At 35.7% G+C, this 21,294-nt stretch overlaps 1 protein-coding gene across 3 annotated transcripts in view; it reads left to right on the forward strand.

Annotated features, from left to right (window-relative positions):
* Zyx (lipoma-preferred partner zyxin) overlaps positions 1–20,922 on the forward strand; it is a 37,159-nt gene extending 16,237 nt beyond the window's left edge. For all 3 annotated transcript variants that reach the window (XM_083135317.1, XM_083135318.1, XM_083135319.1), the window contains 6 exons: positions 1,425–1,672; positions 4,752–4,968; positions 5,719–5,888; positions 12,519–12,697; positions 13,536–13,656; positions 20,240–20,922. In XM_083135317.1, coding sequence (XP_082991443.1) covers positions 1,425–1,672; positions 4,752–4,968; positions 5,719–5,888; positions 12,519–12,697; positions 13,536–13,656; positions 20,240–20,371 — 1,067 coding nt within the window. In that variant the 3' untranslated portion in view covers positions 20,372–20,922. The remainder of the gene's footprint in view (positions 1–1,424; positions 1,673–4,751; positions 4,969–5,718; positions 5,889–12,518; positions 12,698–13,535; positions 13,657–20,239) is intronic.
* Positions 20,923–21,294: the final 372 nt, after the last annotated feature.

The following is a 21,294-nucleotide window of genomic DNA, read 5'->3' on the forward strand; positions in this document are numbered from 1 at the left end:
TTTCCATTACATTCGACCAGTCATTAGGTATTGTATTGTGTGAATGGTACCATATTAGTAGAGATGTGACATGCCTTTGGGCAAAAAATGGAGTTAAAAATAGGTGTGAGTAGTAGAAGCAGAAGTACACTGGTCATTAGCAGAAGCAAGCCTCACAGCACATGTCCGGAAGTCATAATGTACTAGAAGGTTCTCATTGTTGCCAGCTGGTAATATGTTCTGCTGTGCATGCAATGTTAGAAGCGATATGTTCAAGTTCCTGTGTAGCTTATATGCATAGTCTTGTGGGTTTGACTCAGTCTGTAGTAGCAATGCCATGTGATTTCTGCTTGGTGTTATGCAAGCATGGGAAATAACACATAAGAGCATGCATTGCTTAAGTTAACCGTGGTCTACCATATTTGGTCACACCACTGATATTAGCAGGGTTCCCATGCATCTGGAGAAGCTGTAAATCATGTGGGATTTGAAAAAAATACAAATATCAGGGAAAATCCTCTTAATTGATCAATGCATATTATTGAAGCACATCTGAAGTACTGGGATGTACTCCTGCATGCTGATAATAATAATCACTACTAACAAGTGTGAATAATTACAATTGCATAAACTTGCTTTATACAACAAGCTACTTTGAAGAGATGGGCTTTAAATATGTGTTTATTTTGCAGTACACATTAGTTGTGTAATGCACATTGTGTCCATTTGTAAACTTCCCTTATTCAAAGTAACAATAGTTAGATGTTTTCTACATGATTTTTTTGAAATTATATTTTGTAAACTGTAAGAATACAGTTTGAAAAGGTGTGTTAACTCGCAGAAAACCTTTGTCCTCAATGGTATGCACAGAGATGTCATTTTATTTTTGCATAATTTTTGTTAATCCTATCAATTAGGAATAAACTGATAAGAATTTTTTGCCAATAGCGATAACTGATATTCTAGTTTTTTTTTTTTCACCTCCTAAATTAGTGTGTGCAACTAAGAGATAGCATTGGCTTTTCCCATTGAAAAAGAAATGTATATTTTGACATTTACTTTACAAAACTGATGTTTTTATTCACAAAGTAATAACAGAATTTTGCACTAAATTACAGGCTATTTGTAAATACATCTCATCGGTTAGATATTTTACCAATAAATGGATACACTGATGTGCCTATATCCGCTGATACCGAGGGTACCAATTAATCTGTCCCATCCTTAGTAATAACAATGAAGAAGGTGAGGATGGTGTGGCTATGAGAGGAAATGGAACAGGCCATTGTAAAATGTATTTAAAATGGTAATTAATCGTGCATCAAGAGTTTTGGAAAACTGAAAACTCAGGGAAAATAGATTTGGAGCTTATGTGGGAACGATGAGTAGCTTTCTAGAGATATTGCTAGTTATCTGTTTTGACCATGCAGCTTTTTACCTTACAGTCCCAATTGACTCTGGAGAGGACGACGATCTGCCGCCTCCTCCACCACAGCCACCAGAAACAGGAGACTACATACAGTGTGCAACGGCCAACTTCCCCCCTCCACCACCTCCAGAGGATTTCCCTCCACCTCCATCCCCTGTCAGTTCAAGTTACTCAGAACTAAGGCGGGCAACAGCAGCTTACACAAACACCCCGTACGTTCCAGAGTATGGGCAACAGTATGGCACTTACGGTCCATCATCACAGGTAATATTCTTTTCAAATCAATACTTTCACAAAAGTTAAGGTTAACATATGTGTACATGGGTAAGTAGCAGTATCAGATTTGTTGTTTTCGTATGCAATACACTAATTCTTTTTGATAGGGTGAGTGCACCAATAAATAACCATTCCCAAATACTACAAAGCAAAATAAGGCTTGGAAGAATCTGAGCCATTAAGAAATTGCCTTGCATTCATCTACGATCCATACAGTCCAGGTCACAAGGTAGAGAGGCCCTCCCCAATGGCACAGTGGTAGCGTCGTCACCTTGTAATCAAGGGGTCCCGGGTTCGATACCCGGTGGAGGCACATAGTGGTTTGGATCCCACTTTAAACTGTAGGCCCAGTCCCGATTAGTCTTACTGTGCATAAAGTAGACTAAACACCAAATCAATCAATTTCAAGGTAGGGAGTTAAAGATGTTGGATATGAGCACACTTGTGAGAGTTCAGCAGGCGAGATAAGAACCTGCTATTGCTAATAAGGTAAGGATTAATACATCGTAATCATGTGTACAAGAAACATTCAAGTTGTGTAAAATTTGTGCTTATGTAATGGCTACATCATCAAATCAGAATAATAGGCCATTCAAAAATCACGTATTCTCTGTTGTGCATGACATTGCAAGAGAGCAGGGGTGGAGGTCACACACTAGATACCAATTTTGCATCATCTCTAGTGAATGACCACTGCATTCAGAAAAGAAAGGAAGTTCCAACTGAAATTGTTAAGGCCTTCCAATCATTTGCAACACTGACGTATGACCAACTAAGATTAGCATTCGTAATAACATCAAAGAAATGGAAAGATAATCATGAACTAAAACAACGAGGGAGAAGACAGCAACATGTGTTAGTGGATATTAAGAAGAAATCAAAATCTATCCATGCTAAGAAGAAGATAGTGAGACCAATACAGATTCAGATCAGATGTCCTTGGCATCAGAATATGAATGAGATTTACACGAGTTGTCATTATCTGTTGTGCAATACAAGAGTGAAAATTGCATTATTCAGATTGTTGGTGATTATGTTATAGTGTGTTATGATGGTCAATACTTTCCAGGAATAGTAATTCGTAAATTTGAGCATGAATCTGAAATAAAAGTTATGCATAACTGAAGCTGACAAATGGAAATGGCCTAACAAAGCTGATCGATCAGCCATTGTGACATCAAGGAGCATATGCAAGCTCCACAAATATGTCTGAAACGTGTTTATGGTGTTTACTATAGCCTACAGTACCTGAAATGCTAAAATATGCAAAATAAACAGCCTGTAACTTTTTTCAAATTTGTTTGTTTAAGAAACATTATTATTATTAAAAATGGTTTTGGTCATTCACTGGTTGGAACTGAGGTAGTCATTCACTGAATTTTGCGGGTCATTCACTAGTGTTTTGGTTGGAATTCACCAATCTTTTAACTATTTCTTTCATATTGATATGTATTTACTTTAAAATAGTATTCAATGAAACCCAACATTATGATGAATTCATTCATGCAATTTGCTTGGATTCACTTTGTTTTTCCTTTGACCTAGAAATAAAGTTGTGGTAACATTTTCTTAACTGGTCATTTGCTGATGTACTCACCCTAATGAATTTTTTTATCCTCAATACAGTTCAGGCAAATAACAAATAAAACAAGCACTGTTGCTGCTTTCAACCAAAAGTTTTAAAAACTCTACTAGTACGAAAATTATACCAATTGTGCCAATCTGGTATAGATTGCAAATATTTTCCACAAAAAATCCATGAGAGAGTAAGAAAAAGTTAAAAGCTATATCTCCTGAGAGCTCTACATATTCTTGACCTCTGCCATATTTGGAGGTGATTTGATCAGCATCATGCTCCAGCTGCTTTTACTCTACACGGTTGCCCCCCCCCCCGCCCCCTGATTCTAATATTTCAACCAATTCCAATAATAAATTTCTTACTCTCAAATATTAGATGAAGACTTATTGAAGTAATTTTAGTAGATTTTAAAGGGTGCACTGCAGTGCTATACTGTTTTCCTGAAAGGAATTCCAACAAATGTGGTTTCGGTAATAGTTTATTGAACTACTTTCTAACCTCTCAACTTCATCCATTCCTTTAATATGTGAAGACTGTTTCTGTATCAGTGTGAAACACAGAAGGATATTTTAAATAGTTGTTATGTTTTTACAACAATCTTCTACATTAATGCAATACATTTAATATATTAAATTGTACCTCTGTTTTTAATTATAATTAAAGTTTTATTCTGGCTTGAACTTCTTTCATTCAACTTTACATATATATATTTAATAAAGAGAGAGAAAATATTGTTGGTTTTGATGGACGTAACACTTGTAAAGATATTTATAATACTCAAACAGAATATTTTACAACAATCTTTTTTTGACAGTAAAAAACTTATTATGTCATGTGCCTGCAACATATTTGTTAAAGACAATACAAAACACACAAACCGCACGATAAAAAACACTTTAGGAGTTCTTTCAAGCTTTAGATTCGATCTCGGAATCATCATGAGGGCTGGTCGAGAGATGATGAAGGTGACGTGGTTGAAGTTCCGCTGGCACTACTTGCTTTGTCTGCTGGAAGATGTTTTTAACAAATCTTTTTTTGGTTTTGATGGTCACTAAAACATGTAAGGGTATTTATAATACACAAACAGACTATCTTACAACAATGTTCTGTTGCTTTAATGGGTGTAAAACATCTAAGAATATTTTTGGGCCCAATTTTTTTAAGATCAATCTTCTGTTGGTTTTCGTGTGACTGCAATACCAGCTTCATCATCCTTTTTATTTCACCTGATGCAGACTAAAACAATAGTAATGTTGTGACTTCATTTTCTCTACTATACTCTGATTACACAATAATGAACATTATGGACCACCAAGTAGTTTTGTGCTCTTATTTTCTACCAGACTATTAGCCACGGTTGCCATAAAATTTCAGAAAATATAGGGCAGGGGTTCATTTTGGTCTGTGTTGTATACTTTTAAAAAAACTAAAATTAAAAAATAATGCTTTTTGAAGGAAATGGATTAATTTTTCTTGTAATTTTTACAGAGCTCTACATATGAATCAATATACGAGCCAATTAATCCCAGGCCACCAAGTCAGTTGTCATCACGATCCAATTACTCTTTGTATACACCTCATGGCTCGAACGCTGCCAGCGAGTCTGGGAGGACTGCGGAAAGATTTGGAAAGGAAGCCGAGGTGGATGCCCTGACCGATCTTCTTGTGCAGTCGATGGATGGTTCTTCCGACTCTGATTTTTATGGTATGCTATGCTCTTGTTTATCTATCTAAGACAATATGAAATATCTGATTTTTGTTTTGTGTAAGTTTTCTTTTTTTAATCTGTAGATCTTGACTATTTAATATTTTTCTCCAGATGCCTAGTTAGCTATTTCGTCAACTCCTCAGTACTTTAATGTGTACTAGAGGTTGTTGACAAACATGTTGATTATCAATTCATAATAATCCCAAGAAAATACTATTTTGCTGCCCCTAAGCCTAAATATTATTTCAGTTGCAAAAGTATTGCAGTTATCGGTCACCGTATGAAAAATTGTTTTTTAGAGGTTTTATGTGATCAGTAGTACATGCTTCCAAAGTAATATTAATTTGCAACAAAATGTAGGTCACTGTTCTAAACAAACCTAACTTTAAGTTGATTTACATTTATATATATATATATATATATATATAAATCAAAGAAGGTAAAAGGAAACACTCACCGGACAGTAGAAAAATTCAAAATTTTCGCTAATTTCATAGCATCATCTGTGTGAGAAGAAATAGACGGAACCGGAAGTATATATATATATATAATTTTTAGTAGTCCTCATTTTGCTACCTTTTAAAGCCTTGGACTTTTTTTTAATACTGGGCCAAAATGAGTTAAGACTCCCCCTCCCCCCTTTCCTTCTTGGGCATGCCACTGTTTTCACAGGAAGAAGGTGAGGAAGCTTGAAATGCAGAGAATGTAAAATCAAGGTTGTACTGTATATGTCGTATATCTTTTCAGGAATCTGCACAAAATGTGCAGAAAAGGTTGTTGGAGAAGGGTCTGGTTGCACGGCCATGGACCAAGTTTACCACATCAGCTGCTTCACGTGCTGCGAGTGCCAAATACAGTTACAAGGAAAGCCGTTCTATGCTTTAGAAGGGAAACCATACTGTGAGGAGGATTACTTGGTATGTTTTCTTCAAATTATTTAATTTCATTATTATTATTTTTTAATCTTTTAAATTAACCCCTTTACCGCGGCAGCCTTGAAGAGAAGTTCGACAAAAAAAAGATTGTCTACATATAGATGCCACTGCAAAATAAATTCATCATAAATAATAACTATATTTAGACTCTCCGCAAAATGAAGTTATTCAAAACAATCTATATATAGGCTCTGCCGCAATTTACCATTATATATTAATTTTTGGATTCATAAATTATTTTTATATTTTTAAAATGCACAAATTTTTAATTTGTACTTTTAATTATTTTCATAGGGTAAAATGTGTACTAGTTTTTTTGTTTATTTCTTCAATAACAAACAAAATACACGTAATTACAAAATTAATATTAGTGATTTTTTTAATATTTTGATTACAATAATGCCACAAAATCTTTTGTTGCTATAGAGTCAGTATATACCTAACTTACAATAAGAAAAACTAATAATTGCAATTGTGATCTACATTCAATATATAATGTCACTTTCAATAGTCCTTTTTTTCTCAAGCTAATATTTACTTTGGTAAGTTCTCCACTGTATGATACTCTTTAAAACATGGTATGATGCACAACGGCAACTCGCATACGTCACAGCAATAGATACTTCTTCTAACTTTGTTTTGTAGTGTGCAATACACGCATCTTCTTTGAAGCTTCTTCTTGGGACCAGGTGCATCACCTGTAAGAATTTCGACTGGGAAATGTCTTCCTGTAAGCCTTGTGGGACATGTTCCTAAGTTGAGGGGACCTGTTGGTTTTCTAATCCAGTACACATCTTGACCATAAGCACTGATGAACTGCTCAACGAGATCCATTTTGAAATCAAGAAATTTCTTTCCACCTCCATTGCGCCTGTAAATGATGTGGCTGTTGAAAATAGTTATCTCAAGCAATCTGAAAAATATCTTCTTGTAGTATTTCTTAACTCCTTTTCTTGTAGGCGAGGAAGCAGATGTAATTTGGTCCATTAGATCTATTCCTCCCATGTGACACCTTTTATACTGTACACATACTGTGGGTTTGCTAATGGGTTTTCCTGCAACCTGGACTTCTTCCTTCGTGTCATCATAAATTGTGCTCAGCATATGTACATATTTCTTGTCTCTCCACTTCATGTGCATGAGCTTACTCTTGAACCTAACAATAGTTTCACCTTTTTTCAACACTTTGTCATTTACTTCCTTGCAAAGGTTCTTCCTCGTGAAACGCACTGTTCCTATGGCATCTGTTTTGTTAGTGACAAGAATCTCATAAAGCTCAGGAGAGGCATAGAAATTGTCTATTCCAAGAGTGTATCCTTTATTCAATAATGGTTCAATAAGACTCAAAACTATCTTCGTTGGCTTGGTGAATTCTTTGCTAATTTCTTCAGATATTCCTGGAATATTACAGGGATAAGTCGTATTTTTACCCGTGTAAACTAGAAGATTCCAAACATAGCCAGTTTCTGCTTCTGCTAATATGTAACATTCAGTGCCAAACCTGGCTCTCTTGAGAGGGATGTAACTTTTCCACCTGAGTCTTCCTTTCCACAAGAGCAATGATTCATCAATACTTATATTTTTAGCTGGAATGTAATGAGATTTGAACTTTCCGAGAAGAAAGTCTAGCACATCTCGAAAGTTTATGGTTGGCACATCTTGTTCTACTTTATCAGACAAGTGCAAATATTTCATAAGTAAGCTGAACCTGTCCCTACTAATGCACTTGGAGAAGAAAGGAGTGGATATCAGAGGATTGGTAGAGTGGTAAAATTCGAGTGTGTACTTTCTGACAATCCCTTGCAGAATAATGATAGCTAGGAAGATGTACATCTCACCAACACTTGTGTCCTTCCATAAAAGGTCTCTGCTTTTCCCTCTCATTTTACCTGATCTTCTTTTGTCATCTCCTACTTTACTAGCATATTTATTTGTTTCGCTCACAATATATTCCATCAGAACTTTATCAAAAAAAGACTGAAATATATCCAATGGACTTTGTGGATTCGAAAAGCACTAACTTCACACCACTGTCACCTGTGAATGGGAAAGGGTCTCTGCTTACCATTGAAGATTCAGTCCATGTATCAGATGCAGTTTCATCTTCCAACTCACTGCCGCTAGTTTCACCATCATCTTCTTCAATTCCTGTCCTATTGTTTTGAACATCTTCATCACTTGAAACAATATCTTCACTGCAAGTACCTTCACTTTCAACATCAGAGATTTCATCCAGAAAATCATCATCTAAGTCATGCTCCAGTAGATGCTGAATATCAGTACGTCTGAGGTTTCTCCCCGCCATTGCAAAAATTCTGTGTGCACTACACAAAATAAATATGTACCATTGCACAATGCACACCACTAGCTAACGAAACTTCCTCTTGGGAAGTAGCTCTCGAACTAAAAGAAAAGCCACCTAACACAAAGCAATCAATAGAGTCCATATAGTAACAATGGTAAACACACAATACAAAGTTGTTTTTTTTCGGTACCAACAGTGCATAAAAATGGACTGTTTGCTTGCAAACTTCTTGCACAGACCTGTAAAAGCATTAAAAAGAGGGGCCTATAAATATGACTTGCTGCAATTAAACAGCCGTTAATTTTCAAACACCGTCTATATATAGTCACGCCGGAAAATAGTCCCGTTTTTGGAGAGTCTATATATAGTTCCGCCGCGGTTAAGGGGTTAAGTATCACAGGTGACAGTGTGTCTTTTCAAATGGGGTCATCCATGTGTTTTATGACCTGATCTTCCTTTCAGACTGTTTTAACTATAAATGTTTAAACATAATATGGAGTCGCTGTAGTCTAGATAGTGGGATGTCTGGCTGACGTGCAGGACACCTAGGTTTGATTCCTGGCGTGGGTGATCTTAGGTCATTTTTTTTCCCAGCCTTGCCCCTGCCTTATGCAGAGTTCACCCAGCTTGAAGTAAATGGGTACTTGATGGCAACCCAGGAGGGGTTAAAGCCAGCCGAAGCATGGTGCTGATCACATTACTTATTAAAACAGTCTCACATTAGATATGTTCTTCCTTTGTAATATCAATATTTTGTAATGATCATGTTACTTCTTCACAATTTTTTTTTTTTTTTGTAAAAATGTGTGATGGCAAGGTGCTTCCTCCAAGTTCTAGCCATCACACATTTACTACCGCAAAAATTCTTCTGAAGCAAAGTGATCCTCACGAAATATTGAGGTTATAAAGAAGAACACATGTAATGTAAAATTGTTTTATTTGTTGACATGAACACATGGAAATGTAGCATTAATACATCCCCATAAAGTTTTGAATTCATACAATATTGCATATAACTGTTACTGTGTTGAATTGGCTATGTTTCCACAGTTTTTATTTTGTAAATTTTGATTTAAATAGTAATAATTTATTTATAAGGTAAACTTTCTTATTTTCTAAATGTTCTGATGCCACATAAATAAATTTTTCCCATTGGTAGTGGTAACGTTGTCGCCTTGTAATCAAGGGATCCCGAGTTCGGTACCCAGTGGAGGCACATGGTGCAGTGGTTCGGATCCCACTTTAAATTGTAGGTCCAGTTCCGATTAGCCTTTCTGTGCATAAAGTGGACTTAAAACTACAAATCAACTTTCCCATTGGTAGTAAATTTCAAAACATGTACAGTCAACTCTCAATTCTAAGACCCTGGATTTAACGACCCTCTCGAAGTAACGACCATTTTCCCGGGAACTGTAAAAAAAAAAAAAAGTTGAAAAGTTCAAGGAAATCGGTCGAAAAATATGTTTGTTGCACTCATTTTATTCGCTGTGTTGCAATTCTCTTCACAAGCACTCTGCGGGTCACATGTGGGCCTGATCTAAAAATAGACACCACCACACCACGCTTGAACGATATCCAATTGCACTTGACCTTTGTCATCCCCTCCCCCAAGCGCAGCGACGGTAGCTACTTACGCGCCAGGCTTGTTTTGCCATTGTGATTTCGCTTGCTCTTGCATACGTGAGAAGAGAAGATCGAATGTGCTTATATGTTACTTTAAATCGACCTTGACTTGTTTCCTTGTCCTAAGAGCTGCTGACAACTGAATGGGGGGGGGGGGGGAAGGACACCACCTTGAGAAATTAGAGACAAGATCACAGGAATGTTCCAAAATACAGATGCATGGTGCCTGGAAGTCTGGACCGTCTGTCCAGCTCTGACCTAGATTTCAGCAGGTCCCCGTGAGTGAGCAACTCTTGGCCTTGTAGCAGACAACTTCCAGTAACCGCTTTCATTCAAAACGTGTTCTTTGTTACCTGTAACACTTCATAAAAAAGCGAAACTATTAAGAGATAATAGAAGCCATGTAGGCCAACTAAAGATCATCAACCCGCTTAATGATTTGTCATCCAAGCTTCCACAAAAGTTTACTTCAATCTTACGTGCATCATAACTCTCGTTTCCCACTTCATACGCTTTCCTAACTGTGCCAATGTCGTAATATTTGCCAAAAAAGTGTTCCGTTGGCTGAGTGACTTCTCTCTCTTTTCTCTCAGCAAACGTGTAGGGAGGAAGGGGGGGGGGGGCAGCGATGACGTTTGTTTCAGCCACGATTTTCTTGCTCTTTCTTGCTCGTGTGTGCACACTGGGTGATTCCAGGCAAGGGTGGAAGTGGACCGCTCTTCCTTTCCTTTGGCGTCTAAAATGGGGATACCATTTCTGGATACATTCTTGGGGGTAAAAAAAAAAGTCCTCCCCCTTCCCAGCTCATTCTCCGTCACTGGTGAGCAGGGCAATGTGATAATTGCAGAATTCAGGTCCTATTTTTTTCTTTTAATGCTATTTACTGCATAGGAAATATTGCCCGTATTATTGTCTGGTGCATTGTAAAATGTAAAGCAAGGGTCATTTCTTTCTTCTTGACACTGCTGATAAAAGTTCAAGTCTTTGACAGTTGAGTTATCTTAATTGCTGAGGATTTTCTCTTCAACCACCTGTTGCTCCAAGCCCATCTCCTTGTTTTTACAATGCAGCTGGCCCCATTGATGACTCATCCAGGGCAGGAAGGAAAAAGTCATTGTTTTGAACCTCACAAAGATGTTTTGATTTGAAGATAATGAAATTCAGAAATAAAAAAAAAGAGTTAAAACAACTTTATGTTCTGCGCCTTCTGATAAGCAAAACTGTAAATTTTATTTTGCATCTGACAAGAATAAACTTTCTCAACACTCGAAACATTATTCAAGTGGAAAACATTTGGAGGAGCGGATGTTTGACATCGAGAATACTTCTAAATCCAACATTAAATCATCGATTAACGTGAGAGTAAATAACGATCTCCCATTTTGATGTCTAAAAATGCGCAGGTTTCATAAAGCTTGTTTTGAGTTCATTTTGTGCTGATGGGCTAATCGGGACTAAATATATAGTTTAAAGTGAAATCCAATTCCAATTCGAAACCCGAATGATTATCGACTGGGACGCTGTTGTGTCCTAGAATATGTATTGGGTGAAAACAGGTTGCAAGTTGCGTGTTTCCTTTTTCAGGCTGGATTACAATGCAAGTCGAGGAAGGAGTTTGGACTGCTCCCTTGAATGGGGGAGGGGTGACTATGAAGTTGGTTGAAGCAAAGAAAACGTGACTTTTTTTTACTTTGTATTTTACACAGCCGAACCAGAACAAAATTTACAGCCTCACCTTTTTTTTGGTCAGGTGCCTAGAAAGGTTGTGTTGTTTCTCCCGAGAGATCTTATCTTACCAGTTAATCTTGTAACAGACAATGCTCCAGTAGATCCGTATAAAATCCAACATTCATTCTGCCTGATTATCTCCCGACTTTTGCTGGCACCAGTGTGACTGGTGTCAAGATTCTTTGAGTTTTGCTTGCAATAAGCGAGAGATTGTTTTCCTTTCAGTAGGTCTCAGTGCAAACTGGTTTCTCATGAACTAGAATTGTAAGAATTTCCTGGAAGAGCAACGACTGTGCACAATTGAAAGAAAGTAACATTATTTTACATCCTTTATTTGTGAAAACGTGTTCATGTTCTATTTTCCTTCTCACAACACGCATCATTGCATAACAGGTTGTATAACTACGAGGATAAATTGTGTTACCGTCTCTTAGGCATCTTTGTGTCTGTTTGAGCTCTGTTTAAGCTGAAAATTGGTGCAAATTCCAATAACGACCCCTTCGAAATAACGACCCTTTTCCTGGGAACTGTGAAAGGTCGTTGTATCGAGAGTTGACTGTACTAACATAATTCTAATCTGATTGTAATTATAGATGTATATAGTACTGCTTTTCATTAGATTGACAATTAAGAAAAATAATAGCATAAGATCAAACCAGAATAATTAATTTAATTAAATAAATGTATTTGTTATGAGTTGTACATGAGACAAGTGTTCAAGACTGTTGGTGTTTTGTGAAGAAGGTTAATATTTTAGTCTCAGCTCTCCCCGAGGGAACAGCGTCTGCTATAGGACGAGACGATGCTGGATCGTCGCATCCCATAGCTCTACTACTACAATATACATGCCAGAAGTGGTACTTAATGGATGTTTGTGTGCAAGTAATTTAATTTTTTTTAGATTCCATGAAAGTGTACAAGATTTTATTTACGGATGTATTTTTCTCCCTTGTCAGAATACATTGGAGAAATGCTCTGTGTGTATGAAGCCAATTCTTGACCGCATATTGCGAGCCACTGGGAAACCATACCACCCGCAGTGTTTCTGCTGCGTTGTCTGCGGGAAAATATTGGATGGGATACCATTCACTGTGGATGCTACAAACCAGATACACTGCATTGACGATTTTCATAAGTAAGTCTTCCTCGATTTTTGACAGTAACAACTCCTTACCTCACGTGCCCGGCAAAAACATTTTAATGTACCACAACACAGACAAATGGAGAGCGTGATAAAGGCACATTAACTCTCACTCTCCTCTTGACCAACCCTGGTGATGGCTCCAAGATGGAACCGAATATTGGACAGAGTGTTGATGTGTTTTTTATCATGGTGTTTATTTGTTTTGCGATAGGGTATGTAAAAGTGTCTTATTAATTGTTAAACATGAAAGATAAATGTAGTATGTGTGAATGTGGTCTGCATAAAACCACACATTGTTTAACCAGTGTTAATGTATAAACTATACCATTTTTTCTTGCCATTTTTCTCATTTTTGAGATGGGCCTCTCCGATGGTGCAATTGTAGCATTGTTGCCTTGTAATCAAGGGTTCCCAGGTTCGATTCCCGGTGTAGGCACATAGTGGGTTAGATCCCACTTAAACCTGTAGGCCCAGTCCCGATTAGCCTTACTGTGCAGAAAGTGGACTTCAAGCACCAACCCAATCAATCATTTTTAAGGTCCAGTACAAATACAGATGACAAAGCTTGGTAATTTTATCACTTAAATACTAACAGTTGAGGCTGTTTGTTGCATTCCATAATAAATATCAGGATCTACCATATTAGGGGTATAGAAATGAATATTTTACAAGGGTTGGAAAGTAGTGTTATTTGAAAATGTTTTTACATTTGGTACCTTACACATTACCATGAGTATTGTACTAACTTATGTATGGTCATGATCTTTTGAAATATGTAGATGATCTTAAATGACAAACAAAAATCTGAATTATGAAATTCTTTCCCCAGAAAATTTGCCCCTCGCTGCTGTGTGTGTAAATTACCAATTATGCCAGAACCAGGACAGGATGAAACAGTGAGAGTTGTTGCATTGGATAGGAGTTTCCATGTGAATTGCTACAAATGTGAGGTAAGTGTGTGAGCAATGTTCTTTCTTTAATGCATAAGGATGTGTGAATGGGTAAAAATTACCCAGCAAATTTTGAAATCTATTTCTATCACTTTCGATGAGCATCTGAGGCCACTCTTTGTCAGTACCTTTCAATGAACCCTTTCGAATGTTGGGACCTTGAATCAGCTGTTATTTAGTTTGTTAGTTATGTTTGTAGAACCGTAGGAAAACTGCCTGGGTAAATTTCACCTAATGCACGTTCTTACATTTTAATGTAACCAGCCTGGGCTCATAACGGCCACTTGAGATCCTTTTTTAGTTATTTTAATATAAGTGGAGTATTTTTACGAAGTTTTTAACATGCTGAGATTTTTTAAGTTAGAATATGGCAGAGTGTTTGTAAGTGTTTTTAACCTTAACCCTTAACCAAATCCTCATTCAACACTTCTTTTACGTGGCACTATGCTCTGTGCCTAGAAACATCCACGAAACTGATGAAGGAGGCAGTCTGACCTCCGAAACGGTGTCCTAATAAGACTCCATACTCACTCATGTAAGTAGTTAAATTAATCAAGACTATTTAACGTATTTATTTCCTTTAATAGTGAGTAACACGCACAAACCTACAATATGTTATATTTCAACATGTTATTGCTTTCTCATTTTTATCAATTGTCTGATATATTGCAATCGTTCAAAAGTAATAAAATTAGTTTAATAAATGAAAGTGTTACTATTTACATCCTTTATAACAATAGAAATTTGGACTTATGAAGTAATTTTTCTTCTGGGTGTTTTTTTACCCAGTGCAGGTCCTTGTGCTATGGCCCAGAGCACTTGTCTTACCATCTTCTTTTGTTCTCATCTTTTCTCAACTTTATCTTTGCGTAATGAAATACAAAAAAGTTCAATCTTGATAAAATGAAAGTATTAGTATTTACATGCTTTAAAAACCATTAAAAAATCCAGACTCTAGAAGCAATTTTGTCTGTGGGTATTTTTTTCCCCGTGTATCCTTACATCCTAGCAGGGAGCACGAATCCTGCCAGATTAAGGAATATTTATGTTAATTGAACCTGTTGAGAAGTGTAAGATTCGAAACTCAACCAAGTGGAGGGATGGATGAAACAGGTTGTTGACGAAATTCGTAGGGCTTGGACCCTCTGGGGAACCAAATTGAGCTCAAACACCTTAAATATCTATTGAATGGCTTTGATGTATCACATATGTCTACCATTCGGAGCTCTGTCCTTTTGAGGGAAGGAAGAAGTACATCATCTTTGGGTGCCTAAGAGCTTACCATTGCTGCACAACTGACTTGAGCACAAACTCCTGATAGCTAACGAGACAGAAAACATGAATAGACTCTACATAGAGCTTTTTTATTGGCAGTTTTAATCTTGTAGTTCTTCGATTTTATCATAATTACATAATTTTTCAAAGTGATACGTTAAAGTACTGTATTTGAATGTACAACACACAAGAATGACAAATTATTAGAATCAAATCAACGTTCACCTTCATTTTATTTTTAATGTCTGTAAAACAAGAAAAATGTTAAACAGACTTCCATTGGTCGGTTACATACAGGTGCATTTACAATGACATTCTGTGATTATAACATAATGAGAAATACCATTTCAACCAGATGACACAAATTTCCTTTAATTATTTTTACAATTGTTATGTATATATAAAAGGCATAACATGTTCAAAGGTTTTCAAATGTGTTAAAATTAACTTATTTATTGAAATTTCCAGTACAGCAGAAGCCATTTTAAACCGGAAAGAAAACAGCAAAACAGTCCACTACTGTTAAAAAAAACACACAAAACAAGATAAAATAAAATAGAATAAACAAAATATAAATATAAACAAGCCAAGACAGTACTAAGGTAAACAGATTATTTTCACAATGCATTACTTATGTACAATTTTTTTTTCTAAGTTGGTGAACTGAATATACGTATCTCCTTGGTTTGAGATGATGTTGAACTGATTTGGTAGCCTATGGAATAATGAACATTGTATGAGGAAGGAAGGCTACGAAAAAAATATGACTTGCTGGAAAAGTCCCAGACCTCTTTACACTGGTCCATGTTCTTTGAACAACTTTCAATTATTACCATTAGGGCTGAGTTCATATCACTTTGAACCCTCATACCAATGCCAGTGCTCTTACAGGCCCCCGTGGCGGAATGGTTAGCACTTAGCACTACGACACAAAGGTCCTGGGTTCGAATTCTGGCCTGGGCATGGATGTTTGTGAGTGTCCATTCATCATATCGTCACTCATGCCCAAAAGTGGCATGGATCCCACTTTGAACTGTAGGTCCAGTACTGATTAGCCTTAGTGTGCATAAAGTGGACTTAAAAACAGAAACTCAATCAAAAAAGCCAAAAGTGGCACAAAAAGCGAATTAAAATAAATCAGTCAATCAATGCCAGTACTCTTACAGATTCCCTCTAATACCGATGTTTGAAAATTGTAACAAAATACAAGTTGTACAGAATTGTTATTAATATTACTGGGTGAGTATTCTAATAAAATTATAAGTATCAATTTACCAGAGTTCAGCTTAGAATTCAATACTTACATCAGAATATTCAAATACCTGTTACGTAGTCACAATATACAATTTTTTCACACACTATTGGTGTAGAATAAATGGAGAATGGAAACTTAAAATTTTCCATAATTTTTGTGATACTTAGACTCCTTGAAAGTGTTGTGTAGTATTTGTAGCGAACAAAATACCAAAATCCACTAGGGATTGAACCAGAGACCTTTGCAGTCAACAATTATATTTTCGGATATATGCACAATACAAGTTGAATTCAACAATTCTACTTTCTCTTGGAATGATCATGTAACTAACTTAACTAACCTGATTCAAAAGCATATTACAGTATTTTTCATATTGTAATTTCTTTGTTACACATTTATTTTTCACTTGAAAGTTTGATTTTCTATTTTATTTCATTTCTATTTTTTTTTCATTCAACTGCGACTAAACTGATACCAATTTTGTAGTCCAGACGTTCTAAAAGGACAATAATCTCTGGGTAATTCCATTGGGAAAAAATTTGACAAATTTAGATTTTTAAAAAGTAACAATTGATCATCAGTGTGATTATAGCATGGGAATGCATATTGGAATATTTGATTGAAAGTAATTTTAAAACAATTTCTCAGTGATGGAGAAATGAAAATGATCAGTTGAGCTCCAGTTAACATTACAATTTAGTTCAACATTTTCTTTTATACATACAGATGTACTAAATAATATATGATAACTGAAAAACCTGCTCCCATTGGGTATAATGCCAAATTCAGTTGGTCCAAGGAACAAAGTTTGTGTAATTTGTTGAAAATTGTAACTGGTAAGTGAAGTGGGAACCTATCTGTGAAAAATGATGCATTTGTGTGTTTCTATGCATGGGAGAACACTGCATGAATCCTTGATCATTGGAATAAAAAAAATGTGATACCATTTTCCCCTTCAATCTCTATTAGAGATAGATAATAACTGTAATATAACCAATCTACAATCATTTTCTGTCTGGAAATGTATCTCACTGAAGAACATTCTGTTGGCACGGTGCCTACAGAGAACTTGCCTATCTTTAGGAATATGTGGCACACTGCACTGGCTACGTACAATCATTAAATATTTCAATTCTTTTGAGAAATGCGTATGAGGCCATGGTGCAACACTGGTTAAACAGTGTTGCTGTGTATTCATTTTTCAACACACAAGTTCTTCCGTAATCAGAAGGTAGTTTTTTTTATTATTATAGGACTGCTTAAGAAGGATTGTCTGATAAGTAGGGGGAAGATTTATATGCACTAAAAAATACGAAAATATGCACTATAAATTTTAAAAAGGTGTCCTAAAATGTGTATCACAATCTATATATTATTTATGACTGCACCAATACCCCCTCACTTTCTGGGGGCAGTCTCTGCCCACATAATCAAAGATTTGAATCAATTCCCGTCTATAGATACTTATTTGTAGTGTAGTTGCCTAATATAATAATAATAATATAATAATCAACATGGATAGTGAAAAATGTTGCATTTGTGTCATTTGTATTTTTATGGATAGAGAATGTTTTGCGGAGGCTTATTTTAGGCTTTTGGCTCAAATTACAGGATCATTATGCACTAGATATTAAAAGCTTGTAAGAAATTAATCATGTTGCACAGATATGCACAACAACTGGCCTTACACAGTCAAAAAATTATTGTTGAAGACACTGTTGCACAGGGTTTACAAAAAAAAAAGAGAAGGAAGTGATAATAAAAGGAGGTGATAAGTTAATTCTGTTTTGTAGATATGTGGATGATTGTTTTGGGATATGGAAGGGAACGAAGAGGCAGCTGAGTAAGCTAGTTACAGATGTTCCTTGAGCTCGAAACTGAATAGAAAGGGACATTAAATTTCTTGGAGATAATGATGAAAAAGAAGAGAGGAATGGGGATTGTTGCTACATTGTATCAAAAGAAGTGTTCGGCCACAAAAGAAGTGATGTGGGTGACGCAACAAAACATAATTTTATAAGAAATATGGAAGACCGAATAAATAAGATATGCACAGAGAAAGGGGAAGAAGAAATCAAGATTAATAAATAGCCTGTGGGAACAACTGGAAGAGAATGGCTATGAAAAGAAAGACACAACATCAACAGAAGAAGGAAAGAAATAAAAGAGAGAGGACTGGAAGAGAAGGAAGAAAAAGAAAAAGAGAGATGGTTTGGTATAAGAAGTATGGGTGAGGCCACAGAGAAGATATGAAAAGTTCTGAGGAAAGTGTGTATTAGAACTTACAGGAAGGGAGGACGTGCTGTTTAAGTCAGCACATCTCTGAACACTGGTCCATTCAAATGATTATCAACCCATCAGGTTATTCTGTAAGCTTTTCTGCATTAGTATCTTGTATTTAAACAATGCAACCGTTTTCACACATGAAATTCCATGCGTCATAAGTGAAATATGATTTAACCAGCATTGAAACATCTTGAGTATGCATAAGTGATCATTTTTAAGGATCTCCAATGTCTGATACCACTGATTGTATTTTTGTTAATATTTTGCATGTAATTAAAATTTCAGTAGTATTGTGTACCTTCTTTGTAGTAAACGTTTCATACACCTGAGCTTGAATTTGCTTTGAGATTTTTCAGCATTTGACTTTGAAATTGGATACAGCAGTTGTCCTTAACCTTTTCGTGAGAACTTACCATACCATTCGATAGATTCCCCCCTCCCTTCCTTTTTTTAAGCTAAGTCCTCTTGATTTCATTCCACATAATTGATATTAGTCTTGGGTGAAGTTAAATTTCATAAGTAGATGGTTCACAACAAGTGTGTTTTATTTGTAAAGATAACACAAATTTTAATTGTTATTGTGTGATGTAAGTCATAAGTAGTAGTAGAAAAAACATTGAGCAATTTTGTGACTCATATGTACAGATTGGCAATTTCCCTGTCATATGCATGTAATCACAAACTACGTAATTTTGATTTTTGTGTTCGTTGTTGATATCAAGTAATAGTCTAGCCTAGATCAAGATCATAACAATTACATTAATCCAGTGTATAACTCTAAGTAACTCCGCAGTACTTGAAATGTTTATTTCAAAATTAACACAAACAAACACACACATACACACAGTTCATCACACAGACTATTGTATGAAACAAATTTGAGACATTCATAATTCAAATGTAAATTGTACTTACATAATATACTAGGGATTAATAGGTACTCTATTAGTATAGGCATATGGGTAAAATTACCAATGTGATACATCTGTAAATATCTTATAATTTAGTGCAATATTCTACCATTTGATTATAATTTTTATGGATATAAACATGTGATCTATATGCCTTATTTTTTTATTAAAGGAAATGTCTACATATTCAGCTTCTTTTACACTGCAGTCATCTTGTAGCATATATTTATTAAGGGGGTCAATGAACTATTCATATTCTGCAGGGTCCAATTGGAATTGTATATCAGATCAGTAAATATAGGTTATCAGTATATTTTACATTTGTACTTTTTCGGCCCAAATGTGATATTGGTCCATCCTTGTAATATACACAAGGTTAAAGATCTGCGTACCTAGTCGCTGGACCTTTGGCAGCTGTCAGGGCGATTTTTTTCAAATTTTCCTCTTCATTTGAAAAACCGCTTTGATATTCCAAAATCTGAAAAATTACATACGCTTAGAATTCCTTCTAGAGCATTGACGTGAATTTTCATGTAGTTTGCTTTCACTGTTATCTAGATATTCTCAATAGTTTAGCAATTACGTAAGTGTATTAAACTGTTGATGATATCTAGATAACAGAGAAAGCAAACTACATGAAAATTCACGTCAATGCTCTAGAAGGAATTCTAAGCTGATGTATTTTTTTCAGATTTTCGAATATCAAAGTGGTTTTTCGAATGAAGAGAAAAACTTGAAAAAAATTACCCTGATGGCTGCCAAACGTCCAGTCAAGCCTTAAGCTAGAGGTGCACGTAAGAAAGCAAATATTTTGGTACATTTAAGGCATTTATAAAATCTTTCTCATTGATTTCAGGACTGTGGATTGGTGCTTTCTTCTGAGGCAGAAGGAAGAGGCTGTTTTCCATTGGATGATCATGTTTTGTGTAAGAGTTGCAATGCTAAACGAGTTCAGGCATTAACATGCCATATGACAACGGAATTGTAAGTACTAGGAAAATCTGTTCAGATGACGACTCAATTTTTGTACATTTTTTTCAAAGTACGAAGCCATATATATATAAAGACAAACTTCTGTAGCTTAATGTAGATATATGGAACATTCATAAGTACTTGAGTATACAATGTGGAAGGTCTAATAGGAGATGTATTAATATATAAATAAGATGTACGTGTGTATATATAAGTATTAAAAATCATTCCCTTATCTCTCTACAGTAAATTTAGGGCTGACTTTTTTTACTCACCTATAAATAAATCGAGTTACATTGTGCCACAATATTTAGTTCTTTTTTTAATATTTTGTGACATGTATATAATCTTTTCATTGTTGTATCTTGCTACTCTTGCATCATGTATTTGTAGGTGGTAGAAATTCTTATTTAATGTAACGTAAGATAATATTGTCTTGAAGCTATTTTCCCAAGAGGCCGTATCCAGCCTCTCTTTATGTTGCGATGGAAAATTGTACAGCATGAAATTCGTGCTTCTTTTCCAGGATAATGTGATTTTTAGTGTTGAATATGTGTATTTTTGTTAAATACAACTTCTCATTTTTTAGAAAGCTATTTCACTGTCACCCTAGTTGGGCTAAAATTTAATGACCACATATTTCCAAGATTGATTGATTTGCTTTATTTTACATCGCTTTTTGTGCCACTTCTGGCTAATTTGCGAAGATGGGAATGGGTGATGACATGATGAATTTCCTTGCCCAGGCTGGGATTCAAACCCGGCACCCCTGGTGTCGTAGCCCAATATGCTAACCACTCTGCCATGGGGGCCGGCACATATTTCCTAGAATCCACAAAAGATGTGATAAATAACTTATGGCACAGAGGATTTTAATGAAAACTTTGCCCCTAACAAAGGTATGAATCTAAAATTTATAATCAGCTGGTTCAGTGGTTG

Source organism: Lepisma saccharinum, chromosome 14, assembly GCF_977018435.1.
Source record: "Lepisma saccharinum chromosome 14, izLepSacc3.1, whole genome shotgun sequence".
Lineage (NCBI taxonomy): Eukaryota > Metazoa > Arthropoda > Insecta > Zygentoma > Lepismatidae > Lepisma > Lepisma saccharinum.